This window comes from Tasmannia lanceolata, unplaced genomic scaffold (assembly GCF_043159265.1).
Source record: "Tasmannia lanceolata isolate RefF3 unplaced genomic scaffold, GAP_Taslan_0.1 ptg000008l, whole genome shotgun sequence".
NCBI lineage: Eukaryota > Viridiplantae > Streptophyta > Magnoliopsida > Canellales > Winteraceae > Tasmannia > Tasmannia lanceolata.
Genome location: NW_027518685.1, coordinates 18,653,843 through 18,680,412, shown reverse-complemented (window position 1 = coordinate 18,680,412; position 26,570 = coordinate 18,653,843). Strand labels below are relative to the sequence as shown.

Sequence of the window (26,570 nt, the reverse complement as noted above, 5' to 3'; positions counted from 1 at the left end):
TCACAAGGGGTTATCAAGTCTAAGCAGGGGTTATCAAGTCTTTATGAACCTGTTAATCCCTGTTTACATACTTGATAACCCCTCTTTTGACTTGGTAACCCCTAGGGGCATTTTGGTCAGGTATTCACTGTTTACGTACTTGATAACCCCTTTTTTGACCCCCCTTTATAATTTTTCAAAATAGTGTCCATCGTTGGCAATTCTCATATTTTGGTGTCCCCATTGGCAATTTTTCCATATTAGTAGTAAGTTTACCTATCGTGAGTTATTGAAGTTATATGAGATATTTGAATAGAAAGGCCAGCATGCTTTCAAGGGTTTTTTTTTTTTTTTTTTTTTGAAATTTTAATTTATATATTGAAGGAAGAGAAACTGAGATAGTTCTCAATGATTGCATTAATAGATAACCAACAAAATAAAAAGACTAAAGGCGGAAGATAGTCGAACCATTTCAGACCCAACCTAGGCACACCCGATCTAGCAAGAGCATCTGCTATTTGCTTTCAAGGTTCTCCCGTCCAGGTGTGTGGCACCGGCCCCGCCTTGGGATTGGGGGCCTTTTTGGTCGTTTGTTTAAGGGTCTCTTGGTTTTATAGCTATGTTTGGAGAGAGAGAGAGAGAGAGAGAGAGAGAGAGAGAGAGCAAAATATAACGATCAAAGTGTATATAACAAATCACTTTCTCTTTTATTGTAATTGTATAGGGAATAAAAACATGTAGTTTGTTTATTTAACTAGAAACAACAAATATAGTAGATAAATGAAGTATGTCTTGACTTTCATGAGTTTTCTAGTTGTTCATCTAAAACAGAGCCTGGAGATGATCAACTAAACTCTTGTCCACTTGAAAGGCCTTTGCAAGAACATCTTCTGAGATGGATGGGTTTGAACCGAAGACGGCATTAGCTATGGTTATGACACCTGGGTTCTGGCTGCTCAGAGCGGCAATGGCGACGGCGTTTGTCTTGCCCACGTTGAATTGGAAGTGAATGAGGCCTATGGGAAACACAAACACGTCTCCCTTATTTAGGACCTTGGATATCAGCCGATTTTCGCCATTTGCAAGGTTTGAGGTGACAAAACCAACGTAAAGGGTGCCCTCCTGAACTACAATCATCTCAGTGGCCCTTGGGTGCGTGTGGGGAGGGTTGAGTCCATAGGGAGCAAAGTCTATGCGAGCCATGGAGATGCCAAGAGTGTTGAGACCTGGTATCTGGGCCACGTTCACTTGGGTCACATTGGACCCAACTCGGTTATCAGTGTTGCCAGCCTTGTTGAGCCCTTTCTTGAAGAAATCGCTGGCTTTAACGAGCTTTGGGTCTTTGCAAACCTTTCCATTAACGAACACTGCCATGAAGAAAGTTAGACAAAGATCATTGAATCAATAAGTACGTAACAGAGTTATTGTAAGCATATGATATTATGAACTACGAAGCTAATTATGAAAGGTTAATTTTAAAGCGAGAGAGGGCATGAGTACCAGGTGACTTATTGTCGGCAATGCAAAAGTCCTGTAGAGGACTGGGATCAGAGGCATAAGTAAGAGAAGATGCCAAGGAAAGGAGTACAAATACAAGGATGGAAGCAGCCATTTCTGATATCTCTTAATCTAAATTAAGGAGAAGAAGATGAAATTCAAGTGTTTTGATGGTAAAGAATAGAAAGGGTGTATATATATACGAGAGAGGGAGAGAGGAGTTCATTGAAATGGTCATGTCAATACCAAGTCATTTTAATATTTTAAGCAACCCTCAGTCTCTAACAAATACACGTCTCAACGAACTGTTTTCTACCTCTAGACTTTGGGTGCAATGAAAAGACGGAGTCTTTGCAGAAATGCAAATTTATTTGTGTTGACACGTACATTGCCATTATTGTATAAATTATCATGTAAACAAGACCATGTATAGCAGCTCTATTCATGAAATTTTATTTGGGCGATGATAAATTCGCACCCCCTAAAGGATAACTTGCACCCCTTTAAATTGAATTATGTGGCAGACTGTTACACTTTCTGACTTTTCAAGGAGTGCGAATTATCCTCCAGGGGGTGTGAATTTACCTTTTATTTTTACCGAAGAAAATGCTAACGTGAGGATCTCTTAGCGTAAAGGCATAGCATACAATGAGACTAAGACCCTGTTCGTTTAAAACCAATTATTGGGCTCAAAATTGCATTTAATTTTGAGCCAGTAATTGGTTTTGGGCTGGCAATCAGTTGACATAATCTTAAACGAACAGGGCTTAAATAGATGTTGAAAATCTCTCACAGATGAGGGCTAAGTGGGCGGTCATCATCGCTGGTCTTGTAGATGGTCACGAGGCTAGTTGTACCAAAATGACCTCATCCATTAAACAGAGAAAAGGTCAAAATTAAAACATTCAGGCTGTGGCCCATCTAATGGACGGTTTGGATCATCTTATGGGAAGGGCCATACAGTACTTTTAATAAAGTGAGGAGTGCCCTCATCAAAATACAGTAGTGCTGATAACATTTCCCTTTAGGGAAATGATATCCCCCTCTTTAAATGGATAAAATCCCCCCTTTAACGGTTTCTGTGAGAATGGTTCACTTCTTGAGGATAAATTCACCCCTTCAATGTTTTTTATTGCCTTTAAAACTTAACGAAAAACGTTAAACGGGGGATTTTATCTGTCGGAGGGGGGATAATATCATTCCCCACTATTTATCCTAAAACAGCCATCCTTTTTATTGCAACGTGAACAAAAATGGGGGTACATTTGTCTTTTTATTGAAAATGGAGCTCAAGTGCGGCCATTAAGAAATTGTTGTAATGCATATGAAGACTTGAACCCGTTTTCCCCTACTTTGCTTGTAGCAAAATGATGAAAATAATGGAACTTTGTGTTTTGTGTTTTCCGACCTCTTGATATGAGAATGGATTTCAGTAAATAATGCATTTAACAGATTAATGATATATTTAAGCCGTAATTTAATTAGTAGACTATATCAATAATATAGCTTGATAGCGCAGCCACCCGTATGAATTAAATGAAAAAGAAAAATCTGAGCCTATGTGGCTGCTCTCTAATGCTAGAGTCTGTCAACAAAATGCCTTCTGCGATGGTCCCTAGCAATTCCCTGATAATTTTAAAGATATGGTCAATAAAAGAAAAATATTTTGATCTTTTTTATTAAATGGTTAAATTTTATTGATAAAAACAAGAGAAAATGACAAAAAAAAAGGTCTTTATTATGATAATGACGTGTCCAGAGGGGAGATTTGAAAATGACTAATATAGAGTGATAGTGACTTGTTTGGGTGTTTTAAGACCAAAGTACCCCTCAGTTGAATTTATTTTTTCACTTTGGGAATGAGTAAAAAGATATTTTCACCTCTCTCTCTCTCTCTCTCTCTCTCTCTCTCTGTAGCAATCACCGGCCTTTCTCGCCGGCCTCTCTCTCCGGCCTTTCTCTCTCTTTACTCTCTCTCTCTCCGGCACTCTCCGTCGACGGCACGGCACCCTCTCTCTCGACCTCTCGACGGCCCTCTCTCTCGACGGTACCCTCTCTCTCTCCGGCCCTCTTCGTCGACGGCAGGGCACCCTCTCTCTCGACCTCTCGACGGCCCTCTCTCTCAACGGCACCCTGTCGCTCTCCCTCTCTCATAGGTTGGTACTCTCTCCCTCTCAGTTGTTTTTTGGGATTTTAGGGTTTTGAAAAATTAGGGAAACCAAAAATTAGGATTTTAGGGAAACCAAATTTTTAGGATTTTAGGGAAACAAAAAATTAGGGGTTTTGAAAACAAAAATCAGTTTGAAAATCAGTTTTCTCAAAACCCCTAATTTTTAACCCCTAATTTTTTAGTAAATCTATGGTTTAAAGTCCTAAAGGTTGGTTTAAACCCCTAAGTTTTTACTAAATGTATGGTTTAAAGCCCTAAAGGTTGGTTTAAACCCCTAATGTGTTACTAAATCTATAGTTTAAAGCCCTAAAGGTTGGTTTAAACCCCTAATGTTTTACTAAATCTATGGTTTAAAGCCCTAAAGGTTGGTTTAAACCCATAATGTTTTACTAAATCTATGGTTTAAAGCCCTAAAGGTTGGTTTAAACCCCTAATTTTGTACTAAATCTTTGGTTTAAACCCCTAAATATTCGTTTAAACCCCTAATGTTTTACTAAATTTATGGTTTAAAGCCTTAAAGGTTGGTTTAAACCCCTAATTTTTTACTAAATGTATGGTTTAAAGCCCTAAAGGTTGGTTTAAACCCCTAATTTTGTACTAAATCTATGGTTTAAAGCCCTAAAGGTTGGTTTAAACCCCTAATGTGTTACTAAATCTATGGTTTAAAGCCCTAAAGGTTGGTTTAAACCCCTAATTTTGTACTAAATCTATGGTTTAAAGTCCCAAAGGTTGGTTTAAACCCCTAATGTGTTACTAAATCTATGGTTTAAAGCCCTAAATGTTGGTTTAAACCCCTAATGTGTTACTAAATCTATGGTTTAAAGTCCTAAAGGTTGGTTTAAACCCCTAAGTTTTTACTAAATGTATGGTTTAAAGCCCTAAAGGTTGGTTTAAACCCCTAATTATTTACTAAATCTTTGGTTTAAAGGCCTAAAGGTTGGTTTAAACCCCTAATTTTGTACTAAATCTATGGTTTAAAGCCCTAAAGGTTGGTTTAAACCCCTAATGTGTTACTAAATCTATGGTTTAAAGCCCTAAATGTTGGTTTAAACCCCTAATGTGTTACTAAATCTATGGTTTAAAGTCCTAAAGGTTGGTTTAAACCCCTAAGTTTTTACTAAATGTATGGTTTAAAGCCCTAAAGGTTGGTTTAAACCCCTAATTATTTACTAAATCTTTGGTTTAAAGGCCTAAAGGTTGGTTTAAACCCCTAATGTTTTACTAAATCTATGGTTTAAAGCCCTAAAGGTTGGTTTAAACCCATAATGTTTTACTAAATCTATGGTTTAAAGCCCTAAAGGTTGGTTTAAACCCCTAATTTTGTACTAAATCTTTAGTTTAAACCCCTAAATGTTCGTTTAAACCCCTAATGTTTTACTAAATTTATGGTTTAAAGCCTTAAAGGTTGGTTTAAACCCCTAATTTTTTACTAAATGTATGGTTTAAAGCCCTAAAGGTTGGTTTAAACCCCTAATTTTGTACTAAATCTATGGTTTAAAGCCCTAAAGGTTGGTTTAAACCCCTAATGTGTTACTAAATCTATGGTTTAAAGCCCTAAAGGTTGGTTTAAACCCCTAATTTTGTACTAAATCTATGGTTTAAAGCCCTAAAGGTTGGTTTAAACCCCTAATGTGTTACTAAATCTATGGTTTAAAGCCCTAAATGTTGGTTTAAACCCCTAATGTGTTACTAAATCTATGGTTTAAAGTCCTAAAGGTTGGTTTAAACCCCTAAGTTTTTACTAAATGTATGGTTTAAAGCCCTAAAGGTTGGTTTAAACCCCTAATTATTTACTAAATCTTTGGTTTAAAGGCCTAAAGGTTGGTTTAAACCCCTAATGTTTTACTAAATCTATGGTTTAAAGCCCTAAAGGTTGGTTTAAACCCATAATGTTTTACTAAATCTATGGTTTAAAGCCCTAAAGGTTGGTTTAAACCCCTAATTTTGTACTAAATCTTTGGTTTAAACCCCTAAATGTTCGTTTAAACCCCTAATGTTTTACTAAATTTATGGTTTAAAGCCTTAAAGGTTGGTTTAAACCCCTAATTTTTTACTAAATGTATGGTTTAAAGCCCTAAAGGTTGGTTTAAACCCCTAATTTTGTACTAAATCTATGGTTTAAAGCCCTAAAGGTTGGTTTAAACCCCTAATGTGTTACTAAATCTATGGTTTAAAGCCCTAAAGGTTGGTTTAAACTCCTAATGTTTTACTAAATCTATGGTTTAAAGCCCTAAAGGTTGGTTTAAACACCTAATGTTTTACTAAATCTATGGTTTAAAGCCCTAAAGGTTGGTTTAAACCCATAATGTTTTACTAAATCTATGGTTTAAAGCCCTAAAGGTTTGGTTTAAACCCCTAATTTTGTACAAAATCTTTGGTTTAAAGCCGTAAAGGTTGGTTTAAACCCCTAATTGTTTACTAAATCTATGGTTTAAAGCTCTGAAGTTTGGTTTAAACCCATAATTTTTTTAAAATGTATGGTTTAATGACCTAACGTTTGGTTTAAGCCCTAATAATTTTTCAGAAATCTATGGTTTAAGCCCTAATAATTTTTCAGAAATCTATGGTTTAAGCCCTGAGATACAATACAATCGAAAATATATGGTTTAAACCAATAATTTCCCACACCTTATTGGTTTAAACTCTAAATCTTGAATAATATATGGTTTAAATCAATAATTTATGACAAATCATTTGTTTAAACTCCTTTTTCGGAAATCAGCCCCTAAGTTTTGAAAAACAATGGTTTAAACCAATAATTTATGAGAAATCATTGGTTTAAACCCTTAATATTTGAGAAATCAGTTGGTTTAAAGCAGTTGTTAACTTTTTTTTCACCACATTCTGTTTCAACAGGTCGAAATCTGATTTAGTGGATTTGATTCCATCTTTTCCCCCTAGTGATCATCTCATCAAACCATGGTAATGCCTCCGTTATTCTTTTAAGCCTTGTATTTTTAAAAATGTTGTATATATCTAATAATGGTTTGTTTTGCAGGCGTCTTATGCTACGTCAAGATGCTGCCCCTCTAAGTTTGACGAATTCTTCAGGTCCCTCCATTATTCAGTTTGGAAGTTTAAATTAATTGTGGAAGAGCGTGGTCGATGATGTGTTGTTGTTTTGCAGCAATGATTGCGGGTTGTTTGTGCTTAAGGAGATGGACTGCCTGGCACGTGACGTTCCGCCAGAGTTCAGTCAGGCAGATATAGAGCTGATGAGAGGACAATTGTTGGAGGATTTCTTAGAAGGGCGGTGTGGCACGGTTTTGAACTTGTAGGAGTTGATGAACATGCAGGCTTGGCGAGGTTGAATTCCATTTCAAATGTAGGCTTGTAAGAAACAATATCATTGTAATGTTTATATGTGGGTAAAGGCTGGGAAGATGCCAAAAATCATTTTTCATATCAACATTGTATTTGGTTTGTCTTTTTGTAGCAACAACCAGAAAATGCTATTGTAAATAAGATAGGCTTTACATGGATATGTAAGTGGTACACATTCCAACACGAAAACATCTCTGTTGTTCTATATGTGGATCTTATCAAATACATGGATGATGGTTTGTACTCTAAAAATTTGTTTAAGATTTTGAGATCCAATGTAAGCCGAAAGTTGATTACTTCAGTCAAACTTATAAAAGTAAATTTGTGGCCAATAATCAGTTTTGAACCCAGACGTGGTTGGGGAAAATGAAAAAAAAAAAAAAACAACGACCAAACTCTACTGCGGAATTCCGACGAACTTCTCGGAATTCCGAGAAAAGCTTCGGAATTCCGCAGTAGCCATATACAGAACCCCAACAGATGAATATGTTACTGCGGAATTCTGCCGAATTCTCGGAATTCCGCAATAACCCAATTACGCAAAAAAAATTGTGTCAGAATTCTGATTTTTTTTTCGGAATTCCGAGAGTCGGCCCAGGCGCGCATAATGTCTGGACCGACTCGTTGAACTCATTTTAATTTCTTTCTCCTTTTTTCTCCTCCATCTCAAAAACCTCATTTGTTTTTGTTTTTTTCTTCTCTAAATCCACCATCCATCCTCCCTCCATCCTCGATCCTCTTCTTCCTTAGCAAACCCTACATTTATCTCCTAAACTCTACCCACATCATTTTTCTTGAAACCCTTTCCCCTTTCTCTCATTTTTCCATCTTTTAGCTGTCCCTTCCCCTTCCTCTTCTTTTCCCCTTTCTCAATTAAGTCACAGTGAGAGGGGTACCGACCTCTTTTGTGCCGGTGGCGGGGAGAGAGAGGACCGGCGAGAGAGGTAGAGAGAGTGCCGGAGAAGACCGCCGGAGAGAGAGAGAGAGTGCCGGAGAAGACCGCCGGAGAGAGAGAGAGAGAGAGAGAGAGAGAGAGAGAGAGAGAGAGAGGTGGGTGGGTGTATACTGTTAAGTGCTTTGGGTTTCTCAAATTAAAAAAATCTAACAGCTGAAAGTAATCATCATAGCCTGTAATTTGATTTGATAGGGGGAGAGAGAGAGGGAAAGAGAGAGAGAGAGGGAAAGAGAAAAACGAGAGTGAGGGGCATTCTCGTCCTAAAGACTTTATATTAGTCATTTCCAACTCTCTCCCCTTGACAGGTCATTGTCATATCAAAGCCCTTTTTCTTGGTCATTTTCTCTCTCTAAAAACAAACCACAACTGATGTAGTCATGGGAACATAGAAACAAGACCAATAAAATAATGATACAAGGACGCTAGCCCTTCTCAATGAGGAAGAATATCAAAGACTTCGATCGTCGATCTGGACACACAAACTACTTTGGCTTAAAAGGGGCCATTGGGCTATCGTCATCAACACAGGGGTATTCTTGACATAAATTTTCATTTGTAAGTGGCTAATAGAGCCCATTTCGATTCATTTTCCAGGGAGAACACTAGATTGTCATTTGTTTTGAAATTTGGGGATGTGTAACTCTCGCCCTTGGAGGGAAACCCCAATTCGGAAATTTTTTCTCTCGAGTTCGTCCAAGAAAAGGAGCGTTTGAGCTGGCTAAGCTCTGCTTCTTCCTTGTTTGTTTTCAGCCGTGTGATTTCTAAGGTTTTGAAAGTTTTATCAAGAGTCCTTTCATCTTTAACTGGTAAGAGCTTCATGATCGAGAAGCTTTAATTCATGGCACTATTTAGTACTGCAAGGGGAATTTCAGATGAAATTCCGAAAATTCATAAAGAGGCTTCATAGATATGATGTTTAGAGTCAATTTCCTTGATCAATTGGCCTAGCTCCCCTGATCTAAACCCTTTGATTCTTAAAGACCTGTTCAGCTGAAAAAGAGAAGAAAATACTGCACAGTAGTGAAGAAATTGTGCACTTCTACACTGTTGTTATCCAGATCCAGAGTGTACGTATTTTCTTATCTTGTTGATTAAAGAAACTTCAGAACAAATTTGTGTGTCAAATGTAAGTGTAATTGACCGTTCCAATAATCTTTGTTTGTTTTTTTGGAGATTGCTTCTAAGCAATATGAAGCATCCTGCTTATGAATATTATTGTGATTTCTTTTGAGGATTCCAGTTACAAGCTCTGAGTTGTTCAGCATTGAGTACATTCTTCTCATAATCCAATTAGGCTTCTTGATTAATGAAAGTTAACATGGTATTAGAGCCAAAGGTCTCGAGTTCAAACTCCCCGGATAGCAAAAATCCACATGCGATGGTCGGCCCAAAGTGGGACCACATATGCCATGTGTTTGCCAAGCCACACGTGCGGGGGAGTATTAAAGTATAAAAGATAAATAACGCCTTTCTCCAACAGCTTAAGCTTCTAGAGAAGTTGGTAAGTTAATTAACACAAATCAACTGTGATTTTCACTGTTAAGTTGGTAAGTTAACACAATTCAACGGTGATTTCTAGTGTTGTCTTTATTTTGTAGACAGGATTCTGTTTTCAAAGTGTTTTCCTTTGATCTTTTATACTACACTCCCCCTCTAGTGTGGCCCCTTCTTTTAGGGTTAGCATACATGTGGCACATATGGCCCCTCTTTGGGGTTGGCCATTACATGTGGATTTTTAATATCAAGGAGTTTGGAACTCAAGACCTTTGCTATGATAGACTGATACCAGGTGAAAGAACCAATTACTCCAACAACTTAGGGTTTTAGTGTAATTGATAGTTTCAGAGAGAGAGAGAGAGAGAGAGAGAGAGAGAGAGAGAGAGAGAGAGAGAGAGTATACTAAATTATTTTCTCCTTTATATTAATTAATTGTATAGGGAAGACAAGATACAAACTTGTAGTTTGTTTATTTAAATAGAAACAACAAATATAGTTGATAAATTAATTATGTCCGACTTTCGTGAGTTATCTAGTTGTTCATCTTGAACAGAGCCTGGAGATGATCAACTAAACTCTTGTCCACTTGAAAGGCCTTTGCGAGAACATCATCTGAAATGGAGGGGTTGGAGCCAAAGACGGCATTGGCTATGGTTATGACACCTGGGTTCTGGCTGCTAAGAGCAGCAATGGCAACCGCATTTGTCTTACCCACGTTGAATTGGAAGTGAATGAGGCCTATGGGAAACACAAATACATCACCCTTATTTAGGACCTTTGATATGAGCCGATTTTGTCCATTTGCAAGGTTGGAGGTGACGAACCCAACGTAGAGGGTGCCCTCCTGTACTACAATCATCTCAGTTGCCCTCGGGTGTGTGTGGGGAGGGTTTAGTCCATAAGGTGCAAAGTCTATGCGAGCCATGGAGATGCCAAGAGTGTTGAGACCTGGTATCTGGGCCACGTTCACTTGGGTCACATTGGACCCAACTCGGTTTTCTGTGTTGCCGGGCATGTTGAGCCCCGCCTTGAAGAAATCGGTGGCTTGAGCGAGCATTGGGTCCTTGCAAACCTTGCCATTAACGAGCACTGCCAAGGAGAAATTTACACACATAAAATCAGCAAAGCAAGCACAAACATATGTGGTTAATAACTATAAAATTTCTTATAGAAGATAACTTTGGAAGTAAGAGAGAGCATGCGTACCAGGTGATGCATTGTCAGCAACACAGAAGTCCTGTAGAGGACTGGGATCAGAGGCAAAGGTAAGAGAAGATGCAAGGGAAAGGAGTACAAATACAAGAATGGGAGCAGCCATCTCTGTTGTTTCAATCTAAAGGTGGTGAGGATGAAATTCCAATGTTTTGATGGTAGAAGCATAGAAAGGGTGCATATATATAGGAGAGAGGGAGAGAGATAGAGGAGTTCTTTGAAATGGTCATGTTAATTACCTAGTCATTTTAATATTTTAAGCAACTCTCTGTCACTAACCGCTACACCCACCAACTATTTTTTTTTTAATCTATAGACTTTGGGTGCAATGAAAAGACGGATTCCTTGGAGAAATGCACGTTTATTTGCGTTGAAACAATGCCATTATTGCCTAAATTATCATGTAATTAAGTCCTTGTATTGAGCCAATTTTGTGAACTTTTGGTTTTACGAAAGTAAATGGTAACGTGGGAATCTCTCCTAGCATAAAGGCATAACACATAATCAGACTAAATAGTGGTAGAAAATCTCGCACAGCTATCTATAGGAGCGAATATGATAGAAGGGATAAGGGACAGCCATCATCGCTGATCTTGTACAACTTCACGAGACTACGCAAACCAAAATGACCTCATCCATTAAATTAATTGCGTAATTTAAGTGCCCCATTTATCTTGATTTTCTTTAGGTTATTATATTTTTCTGTTTGGACTATGGTGACGCAACCCGACCTGATTTCGGGTTAGATGAGTTGGGTTAGGGTTGAGAGATTTAGAGGCAAGTTGGGTTAGGGTTGACCTCAACCCGATCCAACCCGACCCAACCCGAGTTTCACCCCTAGATATGACACACCAGCGAGGGCTATTAGAAACACTTTTAATATTCTCAATGTTTATTTCTCGGTACAAGAAAAGTCAGTTAAATTGTGATATTCGATTAAAAATAGATACTACCCGTTTTCCTTAAAAAGAAGGTATAAAATGGCAACAAGTAATGTTCTATCTTTTTTCAATCCCCACTCACGTTCATCTTAAAAAAACGAAGAAGAAGAAAAATAAAAGAAAAATAAAATCGCAGCAAGTGAGCAAAACGTACTTTTTAGGCTGTGGGAAATGATTTTATAGAGGGTTAGATCAACCCTCTAACATTCAGATCAGAGGGTTAGGATCAACCTATGGAAATGATTTTTGGGGCGCAACCTATTTAGGCTGTGGCCCATCTAATGGACGGTTCAGATCATCCTATGGTACGGGCCATACCGTACTTTTTATAAAGTGAGGAATGTCCTCATCAAAATACAGTAGTGCTGATAACATTTCCCTTAACAAATTAATGATATGTATTTAAGGTGTGAAGTGGATAGATTATCTTGAGGACAGCCAAGTCAATAAGGTAATTAATTAGACATCTTTTGATTAGAGTCGTAGTTTATCAATATTATCTTGAGGACCACCAGGTCAATAATGATAACTAATTAGTCATCTTGCTTTTTATAATTAATTTTTTTTGCTAGAACTAGTCGCCACTTTTACTTGACATGGTATTTGTGACCTGGAAAATTACCCTGCGAAGTTGCCCATATTCTCCCTAATCTTAACGTGTTAAATCAACACAGCTAATTAAATTATGATAAATTTAATTATATGTTTGTTACGTGCCTAATCGGCCGTAATGGAAATAAACAAAAAGAAAATAGAAAGAGAGGGGGAGAGAGGTTGATTCGAGGCAACCGGACCTCCTAGTGGTTCAAATCGATAGGAATCATGACTCTCCAAGAACAAAGTTTCCTTTGTGCTATAAAATTTCTCTTCTTCTTTCATTCAATTACAACTAAATAAATACAAGTAAAAGAGAATGCCACATCACAAGTCCATCTACCCACTTACAAGATACATCACCAATAATTAACCTCATAACTCTAAAACACATAGCCACTACATAATAACTAGATAATAACTAACCCCATATACAAGATTAACTTGCACATATCATTCCACCCTCCTTAAAAACAACCTTGTCCTCAAGGTTGAACTGTTGAGAAAATACTTATAACCTGCCAGGGTCCCAAATCATAATGACCACCGCCATCATTTGAATCCCTCCTTCAAAATCCATTGCGAATGAAGTTGGAAAGAAATGCAATTTTTCGTTGAGGTGCATCGAAACGACAGATTGATTGAAAAACTTGGCATGGTGTTCAACTAAAGTATATCCGTTCCCATCAATTCTCACATTTTTCTCCATTTGAAAATTAACATTTTCAAGATTTTGTTTTTCTTTGTCGTTGCACATTTCCTCTTTCACCATGCTGATTTTTTTCAAACCTTCCACAAATCTTCGTTGTCCTTCAATCATTTTCAAAACCAATGTTTTAATTTCCTGTAGATCTTTATGTACGGATTCCCAGAACTCCGACGACGCAGCCATGATGCAAGATCAACGGCTCCGATACCACTTGCTAATCGGCCGTAATGGAAATAAACAAAAAGAAAATAGAAAAAAGAGGAGGAGAGAGGTTGATTCGAGGCAACCGGACCTCCTAGTGGTTCAAATCGAGAGGAACCATGACTCTCCAAGAACAAAGTTTCGTTTGTGCTGTAAAATTTCTCTTCTTCTTTCATTCAATTACAACTAAATAAATACAAGTAAAAGAGAATGCCACATCACAAGTCCATCTACCCACTTACAAGATACATCACCAATAACTAACCCCATAACTCTAAAACACATAGCCACTACATAATAACTAGATAATAACTAGCCCCAAATACAAGATTAATTTGCACACATCAATGTTCAATTCAAGAAAAATTATTTAGATCTTAGTATTATCTAGAAGGTGAAATGAAACCAGGACAAACGAAACAGGGAAGGCTGCACAACCAGTTTGTTCAGAAAAGTAAAAAAGGATTTCGAACCAAGTGGTTTAGTGAGAATGTTTGCAACCTTATCCGAGTTCGGTATGCAACAAACATCGTGTGCGTGTCGCATAACCCATTCATGAACAAAAATGATAGTCAATCTCCACGTGTTTGGTGCATGTATGAAAGACAAGATTAGTGGTTAGGTAAATGGCAAGAATATTGTCACACCAAGGTGAGTAGACTTGTTTCTATTATCAGTTACTTCTTATGATAGATGATTTTCATGCAAGTTGTGCATTTGTTAAGATTACCCTTGATGTAATAGCTATGTAGATCGGATTACACTTACTAGTTGTTTCATCTGATTGATTATTTTATGCAAGGATATGCATGAGATAATGTATAATTGATAACACAATAGAGTGTTGGGTTTACACACACAGATTCTAATGTATTCGAACAATTAATCATGACACGCAACATGGTCTATCAATGCTTCTTAATAGATTCTGATTGTAGAATCATAGTTATGCACAATTATGCCATTATTGACTTGGAATAGTCAGAGATATACAGTGGGACACATAGTATGCCCAAGTTTATTATAAACAGTTAAGTCCATATGAGACAAGTCTGGATTCGGATGAATCGTCAGTGTGTATGAAACTTTTACTGGTCTACTATATGTCTTGGTACGAGCCACATTTATTTAGTCTCTCACAGGTATTGCGAGGACGTGATATCCTGCAGTTTAGCGAGAAGTTATATTTGCCGGTTTAGCAGGGATGAGATCTTTCACGGGTTAGTGAGGATGTGTTTACTCATAGGTTTAGTGGGGACATCATCTCCCACAGGTTTAGTGGGGATTGTGTCTCCCACAGGTTTGATGGGGACTTGGCTTACCACGGGTTTAGCGGGGATGTGCCTTGACGGTGTAGGACTAGTAGTCTAGTTTCATCCTGCCAATGAACCAGATATAGTACTGTACTAGTTACAGTACCCCATACAGTATACTAGATACAGTATTCCAGATACAACATACTAGATACAATATACCAGTTACGGTATACAGCACACCAGTTACAGTACACCAGTTACAGTACACTAGTTATAGTATGCTAGTTTTTTTTTTTTTTTTTTTTAACCCGGAAATTGAACAGCCCCGGGGCGGACCGCCAAGAATATATAAAAAGAGTCAGTCAATACAAAGGAGGCAGAGCCAACTAGCCTGGAGGATTACAAATAGAAAATGCTAGCAACCAAATAACCAAAACTGGGCTAGGGGGGAGGGGCGAAAAAGCAGCCAGAGGCACCAAATTACAGGGAGCACAAATCCTAGTGGATTCTTCTGCATACCTTGGTGGAAGGTCTGATGTTAGGGAGTCCGGCAGCATCGAGCAGCCCCTCTGGAATGGCGAGGCAAATTTGCTGAGGAGGAGTAGAAGAGGTTGTTCTTGGAGGAGCATCTGAAGTTGGCGAGGGAGTCAGCTACAGAATTGCCTTCTCGATATTGGTGTTGGCAGCTAGGGGAGAGGATAGCAAGAAGATCTTGAATCTCTTTCCAGAGGTATTGGATGGCCTAGGGGATTTGGCCTTGCTGAGGATGAGGTCAATTAAAACTTTACTGTCCGATTCAACTATTATCTTGGGCACTTTAAATGCCGAGCAGCATCTAAGCCCATCCAAGAGAGCATGAGATTCGGCCACCATGTTGGATCCGATCTCGTAGTATAGGGAAAATGCGAGGATGATTTTTGCATTATGGTATCTGATTACTCCTCCACCCCCGGATTCACCCGGGTTGCTTTTTGAAGCTCCGTCGATGTTAAGCCTTAAAAAGCCTTTTGAGGTCTTTTCCAAAGAATCCAACTATCTTTCTACGAGCAAGGAGGGTTCGATGGAATCCCAATTTGGTAAAGAGAGAATTCTTCTAGCAGATTGGGAGCTTTAGGGAAGCCATCACAGAAGCACAAGCTTTTGATTCCTTCAATAATAAGACAGATAATCTTACTTGGATCATTGTGCTTACCTTCCATTTTGCTGGAACATCGTTCTTTCCAAATTTCCTAGGATATGAAAGAAGCTGAGATGCCAGAGAGAAATGAACAGAAAGATTTCCTTTTAGCGGCAGCCGCCCACCACATGAGGATTCTAGCAAAGATCCCTTGGGAAGGAATCAAGGTGATGTTCCAAAGGCTAGCTAATGCTGACCAAATACTACGGGCTAGGTCTCCATCGACGAATAGGTGATTAAGAGTTTCTTCCTTGCTGGACGAGCAGCAGGAGCATTTGGAGGGGAGCTGGACATGGAGAGATTTGATTCTATCGTCTGTAGGGAGGGCCCTTTGGAAGAGTTTCCATAGGAAGCAACTGATTTTGGGCGGTAGGTGTTCCCAGACTGGGCTGGCCCAGACTTGAGGTTGAGCTTTAGATCTGAACAGGTTCCAGGCTGAGTTTGTGTTAAAAGAGCTAGACGGGGCGGGGCACCGGATCAATTTGTCATCTGATTGAGAGAGAGACGGCTTGGAATTGATCAATGCTTGGAGGATAGAAGGAGGGAGGTGGTCACATAGCATCAGCAGGTTCCAGTGCCAGAAGGGAGGATCAAATCCTTAATGGAGACGTTGAGATCGATGGATTCTTTGTGAAGAGCAAAGGTATGTAAAGGGGCGCTGCCAATCCAGAGGTCAGTCCAGAAAGCGATGGAACGTTGTCCAACCACCCACCTGGCATTAGCAATCCAATTTTCTCTGACAGAAAGAATTTCCCTCCACATTTTAGAGTAACCCTGGGCAGGTTTTATAAGGTTTAGGTGATGGTTGCTGCAGTAGATGGATCGCATTAAAGAGCTCCAAAGGGAGGGATTGGCATGGAGATGATGAAGAGCCTTGAGTCTGAATGCTAAACATAGATCTGCCATGGACTTGGTGGCCAAGCCGCCCTTAGCTTTAGGCTTAGAAATGCGGTGCCAGGAGACCCAGTAAGTTTTAGGCCCGTGGTCACCACTGCCCCACCTGAAGTCTGACATAATTCTGTCGATTTTATGCTGGATAGCTTTAGGAGGAGTGATGGCAAACATGAGGAAGATAGGAGAATTGGATAGAACATGGTTGATGAGAACAAGTCTGCCAGCTTGAGATAACTTACTCTTCCATCCTTCAATTTTGGATCTAATTTTTCTAATTAGATCATCGAAGAAGCAAGTTTTCATCCGGCCGGCATAAAGTGGGACACCAAGGTAGGTGTTGGGAGGGGTTTTGTTGGAAAAACTAGTAGAATTGGCTATGTTCCTCTTCCTGCTTAGAGAGGTCTTCGCTGAAACTGCAAAGCAGCTCTTTGATTTATTGATTTTTTGCCCCGAAATCAGCTCATATGATGAAAGAAAGGACATGATACACTTTAGGCTAGATTTGCTCCCGTTCGAAAAGATAATCGTGTCGTTAGCGAAGAGACAATGGGTGATGGGGATATATCTTCTCATTCTAAGGAAGTAGGATGCTCCACCTTCTCTGAATAGGGCGGGCAGGCCTCTGCTTAGAACTTCTTCCACTAGAATGAAGAGGCAGGGGGAGAGGGGGTCTCCTTGACGGAGGCCACGAGAGGATTGAAAGAACCCGTGAGGCTCTCCGTTTAAAACTATTGAAAACCAGCTTCTATGAGTGCATTGCATGATCAAATTCCTCCATTCAAAGGAGAAGCCAAACCTTTCGAGCACATCCAGTAAGAATTGCCAGTTTAATCTGTCGAACGCTTTTGCCATGTCTATTTTGAGGATCACATTGCCTCCTCTGACCTTCTTGTTGAGACCGACAATCATCTCCTGGGCGATGGCAATATTGTCGGAGATGGACCTGTCTTTAACGAAAGCGCCTTGCTCTTGGGAGATAATTTTTGGCAAGACCTTTGCAAGCCTAGAGACCATGACCTTCGAAAAGATTTTGTAGCAGAAATTGCACAGGCTGATGGGTCTGAAGTCAGAGAATGTGAGAGGGTTTTCATTTTTGAGAATCAAAGCTAGGAATGTGGAAGAGTAGTGCCTGGAAAGGTTACCACCTTCGAAGAAAGCAGTTGCAGCTAGAAGGTGGTCAGATTTGATCAAGTCCCAACAAGAAGAGTAGAAGATACCTCCGAACCCATCTGGCCCAGGGGAGCTTTCCAGTGGGCTGCTGAATATGGCTTCTTTGATTTCCTCCTCTGATGGGAGTGCTAGAAGCATCTGATTGTCTGCAGGAGAAATCAACTTAGGGATGAGATTTAGAAGGCCGTGGTGAGTCCTTTTCCCCTCCTCAGCTAATGCTTTTTCAAAGTAGGTGGAAGCCAAGTCTTTGATCATGACCTTGTCTGTGATCCAGTTCCCGTTGTGTCTTATTTTGGTGACCCCTCCTAAGTTCCTTTGATGGTGCATTGCAGCATGGAAGTATTTATTGTTTCCGTCTCCTTCTTTTAACCACTTTTCCTTGGTTTTCTGTCTAAGGAAAATTTCCTCATGGAGAATGGTTTCATTCAACCTGCCTATGGCTTCTGATAGACTTTCCGATGTGGTGGCATTTGGGTTAGTTTGGTGGTCAAACTCGGCTTTGAGAACCATGTCTTCATTGGATCTGACATTTTGGAAAACATTACCATATATCTTCTATTCCAGGTTTTCAGGACATTTTTTGTGTTTTTTAGTTTGGCAGAAAGGATCTCAAGAGGATTACCAGTGGCTTCAATAGACCAGGCAGACTTCACAATGGATTGAAATTGGGGGTGTTTTGACCACATAGCTTGGAATTCGAATGGTTTTATTTGGGGGGTTAAGGTGGGATGGATGTTTAAAAGGAGGGGACAATGATCTAAGCAGGTGCGGGAGAGATGGGTGATGGAGGTGGAGGGGATTGAGCTTAGCCACTGAGAGTTTGTGAGAACCCTGTCTAATCTGGTCCAAGATCTCTGGCCATTCCTACTGATGCCATTCCTGGTGAATTTGCTACCAATGAACCCAGCATCAAAGGGGCCTGCGCCATCTATGGCTGATTGGATCTCTCGGCATGAAGCGGGATCTGGAGGCCTTCCTCCTAATTTCTCATCAGGAAATAACAGGGCATTGAAGTCCCCCCCGACAGCCCAAGCTTTAGAAAAGGATTGGCTGCAGTCCCAGAGGTAACTCCATAGATCTCTCCTTTCTATGATGGAACAACTAGCATAAATAAGGGTCATAAAGGCATCTGAACCAGATTGCAAGTGAGCAATCTCTACTGACAGCGCTTGGTTATTAGAAGAAACCCGACTCATTGAGAGGGAGCCATCCCATAGAATCCAAACTTTGGATGATTCGTTGAGGTTTGTCATATAGTTGGTGAAGTGTAGTAGCTCTGCAACTTTATGAACCTCTAGTTCGTTTAAGAATGGCTCTAAAAGAACAATGAAATTGAGCTTGTGAAGCTTGGATAAAGCTTTCAGCCTTCTCCTAGAAGGCCTATTTTTGGCCCCCCTAATATTCCAGATAAGACCGTTAATCATGGGACAATTTTTTGGGTCCTCCCAGATATATTGCTTCCCTTTTTTCTTTGGTTGGGAGCTGGGTTTAATCGGGAGCTGGGGTGAGAGTTTTTGGAGAATGGGATCATTTGGGTGTTGGAAAGAGAGTTCTTGGGCTGGGGGTTGATCAGGTAGAAGATGATTGGTGGGATTGTGCATTGGGTAGGAGTATGGCAAGGGGGTGAGGAGGATGGCGAAAGAGTAAGGAGGTGAGGTGAGGGGGATATTGGGGAAGGTGCTGAGGGGCCATGGAGTGGAGAGGGTGATGAGGGGCCATGGAGTGGAGAGGGAGCTGAAGGAGGAGGGTTAGAAAGGTCTCTGCCAGTCAGATTGGCTAATCGAGAGTTGTCTAATCTAACCAGCTCTGAGAGTTCTGAGGTTCTAGCCTCAAAAAAATCCTCACTTATTGAGAGGTTAGAGGGAGTAGTGATAGAGGAAGGGTGAAAGTCTACAGGTGATGAATCACAATGAGCTGACCTTTCGATGGCTAGAGGGGCGGGCTCCGATGAGGGCAAGGCCATCAGGGGATGTGGGGTGGGGAAGCCGCTTGGTAGATTTCCTGAGAGAGGTAAATGGTGGGGAGGCTCAGTTGAATGATGAGAGGATGGTAGTGGGGGAGTAATGGGTTCTAGCAGGGGCGGGCAGGTTAAGTCCACAACGAGGGATAGACCATGGGGGGAGAACAGAGGGATAGAGAGGGGGGAGGGAGGTGGTAAGGCCGAGGGCGTCAATTGGGTTATTGACAGTTGGAGATGTGGCAGATTTTGGGTAATGACTGGGTCAAGGGCTACCTGAGTATCTGGTTGCATACTAGGTGATTCAGCAGGGAAGATAAGGTTTGGAGTTCCTACTGATACAAGTTCGAGGGCGCCTACTTCGGTCGGAGATCCTACTGATAGTGGGTGAACATCTTCAAGGTTGATTGGGTCAGGTGGGCAGCATCCACTCCTGGAGTTTGTTTATGAAAAGCCAATTCCACCCAGGATTTGGTGGCTCTATTCAAGTCTGGATGAAGGGATTTTTCTGGGGGCACAACAGCTGCCAACCCCTCAGTTGGGGGGGGGAGGCTTAGCATATGGGTCTTGGCTTTTAGGGGGTTGGAGCTTACAGTTAGGTTGTAAGTGGCCAAATTTGAGACAACAACTACAGTAGTGTGGGATTCTTTCATAGATTACCTTCTGCCATTTGCCTTTTTGCCCAGGGAATCCTAGCCAAAGCCGTTCCGGAAGGGGCACGTTAATTCGGATTTCTACGCAGAGTCTGGCCGCTTCCGTTCTAGAGCCAGTAGATATATATCCATCAATTTTTAACACTCTACCAACAAGACCTCCAACGGAGACTAGAAAATCGTCATTGTAGCAGAATAGGGGGAGGCAAGGGAGCGAAATCTAGACAGGGGCGATGGGGGGTTCTTCTCCTGGAGAGAAATCAGGGGTCCATCTTAGGAATCTAAGTAGAAGACCCTGAATCTTGATGCTGCCAGAGAGCCATACAGCCATGAAATCCGTGTCGGATCCTAAGCGGATTAGGAGATGGCGCTGATCAAGAGAGGTTATTATAGGATCCTCTGAGAGGGAGTGTTTCTTCTTCAGAGATTCTCTGAGCAGAGCGAATGGGGGTTTCCCATAGGAGCATTTTACGATCAAGGCCAAACGGAAGGGTGCCGATCCTTTCAGAATGTCGTCCCCAGTGAAGTTGATAGCTGGTTCTCTGGTGGGAGTTTTTCCAGGAGCTTTCACACCCAAACAGAGTTTGGGGAGAAATAATCTCCTTGTAACAGAAGCTGCAAATGATTTGGAGGGGGGTTTCTCTCTCTGGAAAACAATTGGGGGAGGGGGAATGGGTAGAATGGTGGGGCGAGGGAGGGTGGGGTCATCTGATGGGGCAGATGGGGGAAGAACCCCCACAATGGGGGGTTCGGTTGCAAGCATAGGGAGGGTCGCTATGTCAAATCAGGGGCGAGGGTAAGGAGAGAAAACATTCACACAGTAAGGGAAGGATGGTGGAGGCGGAGGGAGGGGTTTTGCCCTAAGAATCAGTTATAGTATGCTAGTTACATTTGCTAGTTATGCAGTAATTCATGATATCATTGAGATAAATTGCTTGAACGCATAAGCTTTTCCTCAAAGGACCATAATATTGATATATTCATGTGTGATTTATCTATTATATGAGACGTGTCTACCTCTGTTGCTTTTTAGTTCCGCTCTGTATATTACATGGCTATCAGAATGCCTTGCAGGTCTGTGAACTTATGTCCGTGGATGTGCGGCGCTGCCATGTGCTTGGAATAAGTTCTTGGTTCGGTGCATGACAGAGGATGCATTCATGGACATATGCACATGCGTGGATCGATGTCTCGTAGGTGATATTCTCTTTGAGGTATATTCATGCTTGATCTCGAAGGAATTCTTAAAGTAAAAGCCCATTGGATGTTAATATCTCTTGTGAAAGATAACTTCTGTCAAGAAATCAAAGATCACCATTGGATTAAACCTAAGGATTCAATCTCTCTTTCTTTAATAAAAGATTTGAAAGAAATTTACTTCAAAATTAAAGGGAACCTACTTCCTATACTTTGTAGAAAATTTAAATTTGCATTCATCTCTCTAAAACAAAGGATATCTTATAGTAGAATTGTGTAGTGAAACAAGCTGCTAAAGATATCCGCAAATTCTCCTTGAACAAGAGCAAATGTACAAGCAGAATTAAAATCTAATTATATGTTACCCATTGGAAACACGCACATCAACACTCTCCAATTCAGCATTTGACTATTGCCATTTGGTTTGGATCATTTAAGTCAATGCCTATCTGATAATATTAATATTTAATATTGGATAAAAGATATTTTTGGTTGTTGAATGCGGATAATCAAAAGCTACATCCACACCAATGACAAGAAGGTACATAATATATAATATTACTAGCGAGGTGATATATATGTCCCCTTATTCCTGGGTACAACCCTCTCTAGTATATTTATGACTAAAGTTTTAACACAAAGCGGTGGCCCGAGGAAGAAGGGGGATAATATATCATTTCTAGGGAAGTGATATCAAAAGCCACATCCCACATCTATGACAAAAAGGTACACAATAAATAATATGACGAGGGAAGTGCGCTATAATAGTGCGCACTTCTTGGGGACACCCCACTCTAGTGTATTTATGACTACTGTTTTCACACAAGTGGGTGGCCCGAGGAAGAAATGCCGTAGGGAATGCAAACAAATTATAGGATGTTTATTTAGATAGACACACCAAATATATTCGTTAGTACGTCTATCTATCGTGAGTTATGCCTAGCATGCTTTCAAGGTTCTCCCTTCTGGGTGTGTGGCACTGGCCACGCCTTAGGATTGGGGGCCTTTTTGGTCTTTTGTTTGAGGGTCTCTTTGGTTTTATAGCCACGTTTGTTTGAGAGAGAGAGAGAGAGAGAGAGAGAGAGTATACTAAATTATTTTCTCCTTTATTGTAATTAATTGTGTAGGGAATACAAAATACAAACTTGTAGTTTGTTTATTTAAATAGAAACAACAAATATAGTTGATAAATTAATTATGTCCGACTTTCGTGAGTTATCTATTTGTTCATCTTGAACAGAGCCTGGAGATGATCAACTAAACTCTTGTCCACTTGAAAGGCCTTTGCGAGAACATCATCTGAAATGGAGGGGTTGGAGCCAAAGACGGCATTGGCTATCGTTATGACACCTGGGTTCTGGCTGCTAAGAGCAGCAATGGCAACCGCATTTGTCTTACCCACGTTGAATTGGAAGTGAATGAGGCCTATGGGAAACACAAATACATCACCCTTATTTAGGACCTTTGATATGAGCCGATTTTGTCCATTTGCAAGGTTGGAGGTGACGAACCCAACGTAGAGGGTGCCCTCCTGTACTACAATCATCTCAGTTGCCCTCGGGTGCGTGTGGGGAGGGTTTAGTCCATAGGGAGCAAAGTCTATGCGAGCCATGGAGATGCCAAGAGTGTTGAGACCTGGTATCTGGGCCACGTTCACTTGGGTCACATTGGACCCAACTCGGTTTTCTGTGTTGCCGGGCATGTTGAGCCCCGCCTTGAAGAAATCGGTGGCTTGAGCGAGCATTGGGTCCTTGCAAACCTTGCCATTAACGAGCACTGCCAAGGAGAAATTTTCACACATAAAATCAGCAAAGCAAGCACAAACATGTGGTTAATAACTATAAACTTTCTTATAGAAGATAAATTTGGAAGTAAGAGAGAGCATGCGTACCAGGTGATGCATTGTCAGCAACACAAAAGTCCTGTAGAGGACTGGGATCAGAGGCAAAGGTAAGAGAAGATGCCAAGGAAAGGAGTACAAATACAAGAATGGGAGCAGCCATCTCTGTTGTTTCAATCTAAAGGTGGTGAGGATGAAATTCCAATGTTTTGATGGTAGAAGCATAGAAAGGGTGCATATATATAGGAGAGTGGGAGAGAGATAGAGGAGGAGTTCATTGACATGGTCATTTTAATTACCTAGTCATTTTAATATTTTAAGCAACTCTCTGTCACTAACCACTACACGGCTACACCCACCAACTACTTTTTTTTAATCTATAGACTTTGGGTGCAATGAAAAGACGGAGTCATTGCAGAAATGCACGTTTATTTGCGTTGAAACAATGCCATTATTGCCTAAATTATCATGTAATTAAGTCCTTGGATTGAGCCCATATTGTGAACTTTTGGTTTTACCAAAGTAAATGGTAACGTGGGGATCTCTCCTGGCATAAAGGCATAACACATAATCAGACTAAATAGTGGTAGAAAATGTCGCACAGCTATCTATAGGAGCAAATATGACAGAAGGGATAAGGGACAGCCATCATTGCTGATCTTGTACAACTTCACGAGACTACGCAAACCAAAATTATCTCATCCATTAATTTAATTGCGTAATTTCAGTGCCCCATTTATCTAAAAGCAGACCTCCTCCTATTGTCAGTGCACCTAAATAGGGCAACGTTTGTCTTTTTCATTAAAATGCAGATGAAGTCCAGTAAGTAAGAAATTGTCATACTGCATAAGAGATATGACTAGGGGTGCAACTTGGGTCGGGCCCACCTGAACCCTGCGCGTTCAACCCGATTTTGGGTTGGGTTGGCATATTTCCTCGGATTGGGTTGGGTTATGGTTGGGAAAAGCCAACCTGATTTAATTTCGGGTTGGGATAGGGTTTAGGCCTTGGCAACCCGACCCAATCTCCGTCCTCTAATTTTTCATGATTTTCTTTAGGTTACTGTATTTTTTCTGTTTGGCGTAAGGAGAACTCGAACCAACTTGACTAAACCCGACCTGATTTCAGGTTAGATGAGTTGTGTTAGGGTTGAGAGATTTCGAGGCGAGTTGGGTTAGGGTTGGCCTCAACCCGATCCAACCCGAGTTTCACCCCTAGATATGACACACCAGCGAGGGCTATTAGAAACACTTTTAATATTCTCAATGTTTAAAGAACAAAAAAAATAAAAATTCTCAATGTTTATTTCTCTGTGCAAGAAAACTGTGTTAAAAAATAGCAACAAGTAATGTTGTATCCTTTTTCAATCACCACTCACTTTCATCTTAAAAAAAAAAAAAAAAAAAAAAGAAGAAAAAGAAAAGAAAAATAAAATCGCAGCAAGTGAGCAAAATCTACTTTCCTTGTAACAAAATGATGAAAACGAACAAACTTTGTGATTTCTTCGAGAAAAAATAAATCCGTTCCATTGATTTCATAAAATAATGTATTTAACAAATCAATTATTTGAATTTAAGGTGTGAAGTGGATAGATTATCTTGAGGACAACCGGGTCAATAAGGTAATTAATTAGGCATCTTTTGATTAGAGTCGTAGTTTATCAATATTATCTTGAGGACCACCAGGTCAATAATGATAACTAATTAGTCATCTTGCCTTTTATAATTATTTTTTTTCGCTAGAACTAGTCGCCACTTTTACTTGATCTTTTTTTTAATTAAGTGTTCATTTATCTTTTCACGATTACTTGGGATTCGAACCAAGTAATCATGAAAAGATCAAGTAATTATGACAAGAGATAAAAATAGAATCTTCCCGATCTAACCTACTCTCCTAATCACCCTAGGTTACCTCTTCTAATCCACATGCCTAATCTACCACCGGGACAATCCAAAGGTGAATCTCAAAATCATCCAACGGTGAGATGTCACATGTTCTAACACTTTAATTAAGCATCGGCAGTCAATTGATTTATAAAAGGCAAGTTGAGTTATTCTCATTATCAAAACACGGTAGTTTGAATATCACCGGCCTATAAAAATTATATAGGGAAAATTACATTTACACCACCTCTAGTTTCTGACACATCCACTTCTACCCCAATAGTTTAAAATGTGACAACTACACCACTTGTAGTTTCAATTTGTATAAGGTAGGCCCCCTCTGTTGACGGTTTGTCCATAGATTAATGGGTTAGGATGATCCGATGGAGTTGATTTTTTGGGCATACCCTATCTATGTCAGGGCCCATCAAATGAACACTTTGGATCATCCAAACAATGTGGGCCCATACCCGAATCCAAACACTACCAAAAACACAGTGGGCCCACATTGTTTGGATAATCCAAAGCATTCATTTGATGGGCCCTGACATATATAGGGTGTGCCCAAAAAATCAACTCCATCGGATCATCCTAACCCTTCAATCTATGGACGAACCGTCAACTGAGGGGGCCTACCTTATACAAATTGAAACTACAGGGGGTGTAGTTGTCACGTTTTAAACTATAGGGGTAGAAGTGGCTGTGTCAGAAACTAGAGGGGGTGTAAATGTAATTTTCCCTAAATAAAAAAGTAGAAACATGACTAAAACATTCCTAAAATTGTAATCCCATAATCTAACTATACCACATCCGTAAATTGCCTATAACTTAGCCAAATCAAGTCCAAATCGCAAAATCTTAGGCTCTTTAGATAGGTAATAGAAAAAAACTTTCTAAAAATACCAAAATAAAGCTAAATAGACAAGTTTTGACGCCCCGGAAAAATACTAAAAATAAAATGACAAAAATAGAAAATAAAAAATAAAAGATTTGATCCAAGCCGCACGTTCTGCATCATTCAACTCCGCTTGAAGAAAACTCGATCTCGAGTTTAGGCCATCGGCCTTCAAATCTGATTTTCGGCATTGCACCAACCTTCTATTCTTCATTTCTTTTTTTCATCTTTTCTTGATACCTCACATGAAGCTTTTTTTTTTGATAATGATTCCTTACATGACGCTGAGCCATGAAAAGGGCTCTCGAAGGCACTCTTAGATCCATGGCCGTCTTATCATGGTTGCGGGCTTCGAGTAGTGCTAGCTGTGTGAAAGTCTCTACATGTTGTTGGAGTTCTTCGTTCTCCATGGTTAGATCAGGCTAGCCGACGTTAGGTGCAACGACTTCTTCATCCCGTCGTGCATTTGTCGGAGATTCCTTGTGCTCTGATACCAACTGACATAGGAAGCGTGGGAGCGGCAACACAAGATGGATATCAACACAAGAAGCGACAAATAATCTCGTGGG

The 26,570-nt window shown here is 40.2% G+C and overlaps 3 protein-coding genes across 3 annotated transcripts; all 3 read right to left on the bottom strand.

The window, feature by feature from the left end:
* Positions 1–665: 665 nt before the first annotated feature.
* LOC143883370 (germin-like protein subfamily 1 member 7) lies at positions 666–1,591 on the bottom strand. The gene is made up of 2 exons (XM_077386730.1): positions 1,480–1,591; positions 666–1,346 (listed from the first exon to the last, which is right to left on the bottom strand). The coding sequence occupies exons 1-2, from the start codon at positions 1,589–1,591 to the stop codon at positions 802–804; spliced, it is 657 nt and encodes a 218-aa protein (XP_077242845.1). The 3' UTR covers positions 666–801.
* Positions 1,592–9,822: 8,231 nt separating this feature from the next.
* Positions 9,823–10,806, bottom strand: LOC143883369 (putative germin-like protein 2-1). Its single transcript, XM_077386729.1, has 2 exons — positions 10,629–10,806; positions 9,823–10,511 (listed from the first exon to the last, which is right to left on the bottom strand). The coding sequence occupies exons 1-2, from the start codon at positions 10,738–10,740 to the stop codon at positions 9,955–9,957; spliced, it is 669 nt and encodes a 222-aa protein (XP_077242844.1). The 5' UTR covers positions 10,741–10,806; the 3' UTR covers positions 9,823–9,954.
* An 11,664-nt stretch (positions 10,807–22,470) lies between these two features.
* LOC143883368 (putative germin-like protein 2-1) lies at positions 22,471–23,462 on the bottom strand. The gene is made up of 2 exons (XM_077386728.1): positions 23,275–23,462; positions 22,471–23,159 (listed from the first exon to the last, which is right to left on the bottom strand). The coding sequence occupies exons 1-2, from the start codon at positions 23,384–23,386 to the stop codon at positions 22,603–22,605; spliced, it is 669 nt and encodes a 222-aa protein (XP_077242843.1). The 5' UTR covers positions 23,387–23,462; the 3' UTR covers positions 22,471–22,602.
* Between the last annotated feature and the right edge of the window lie 3,108 nt (positions 23,463–26,570).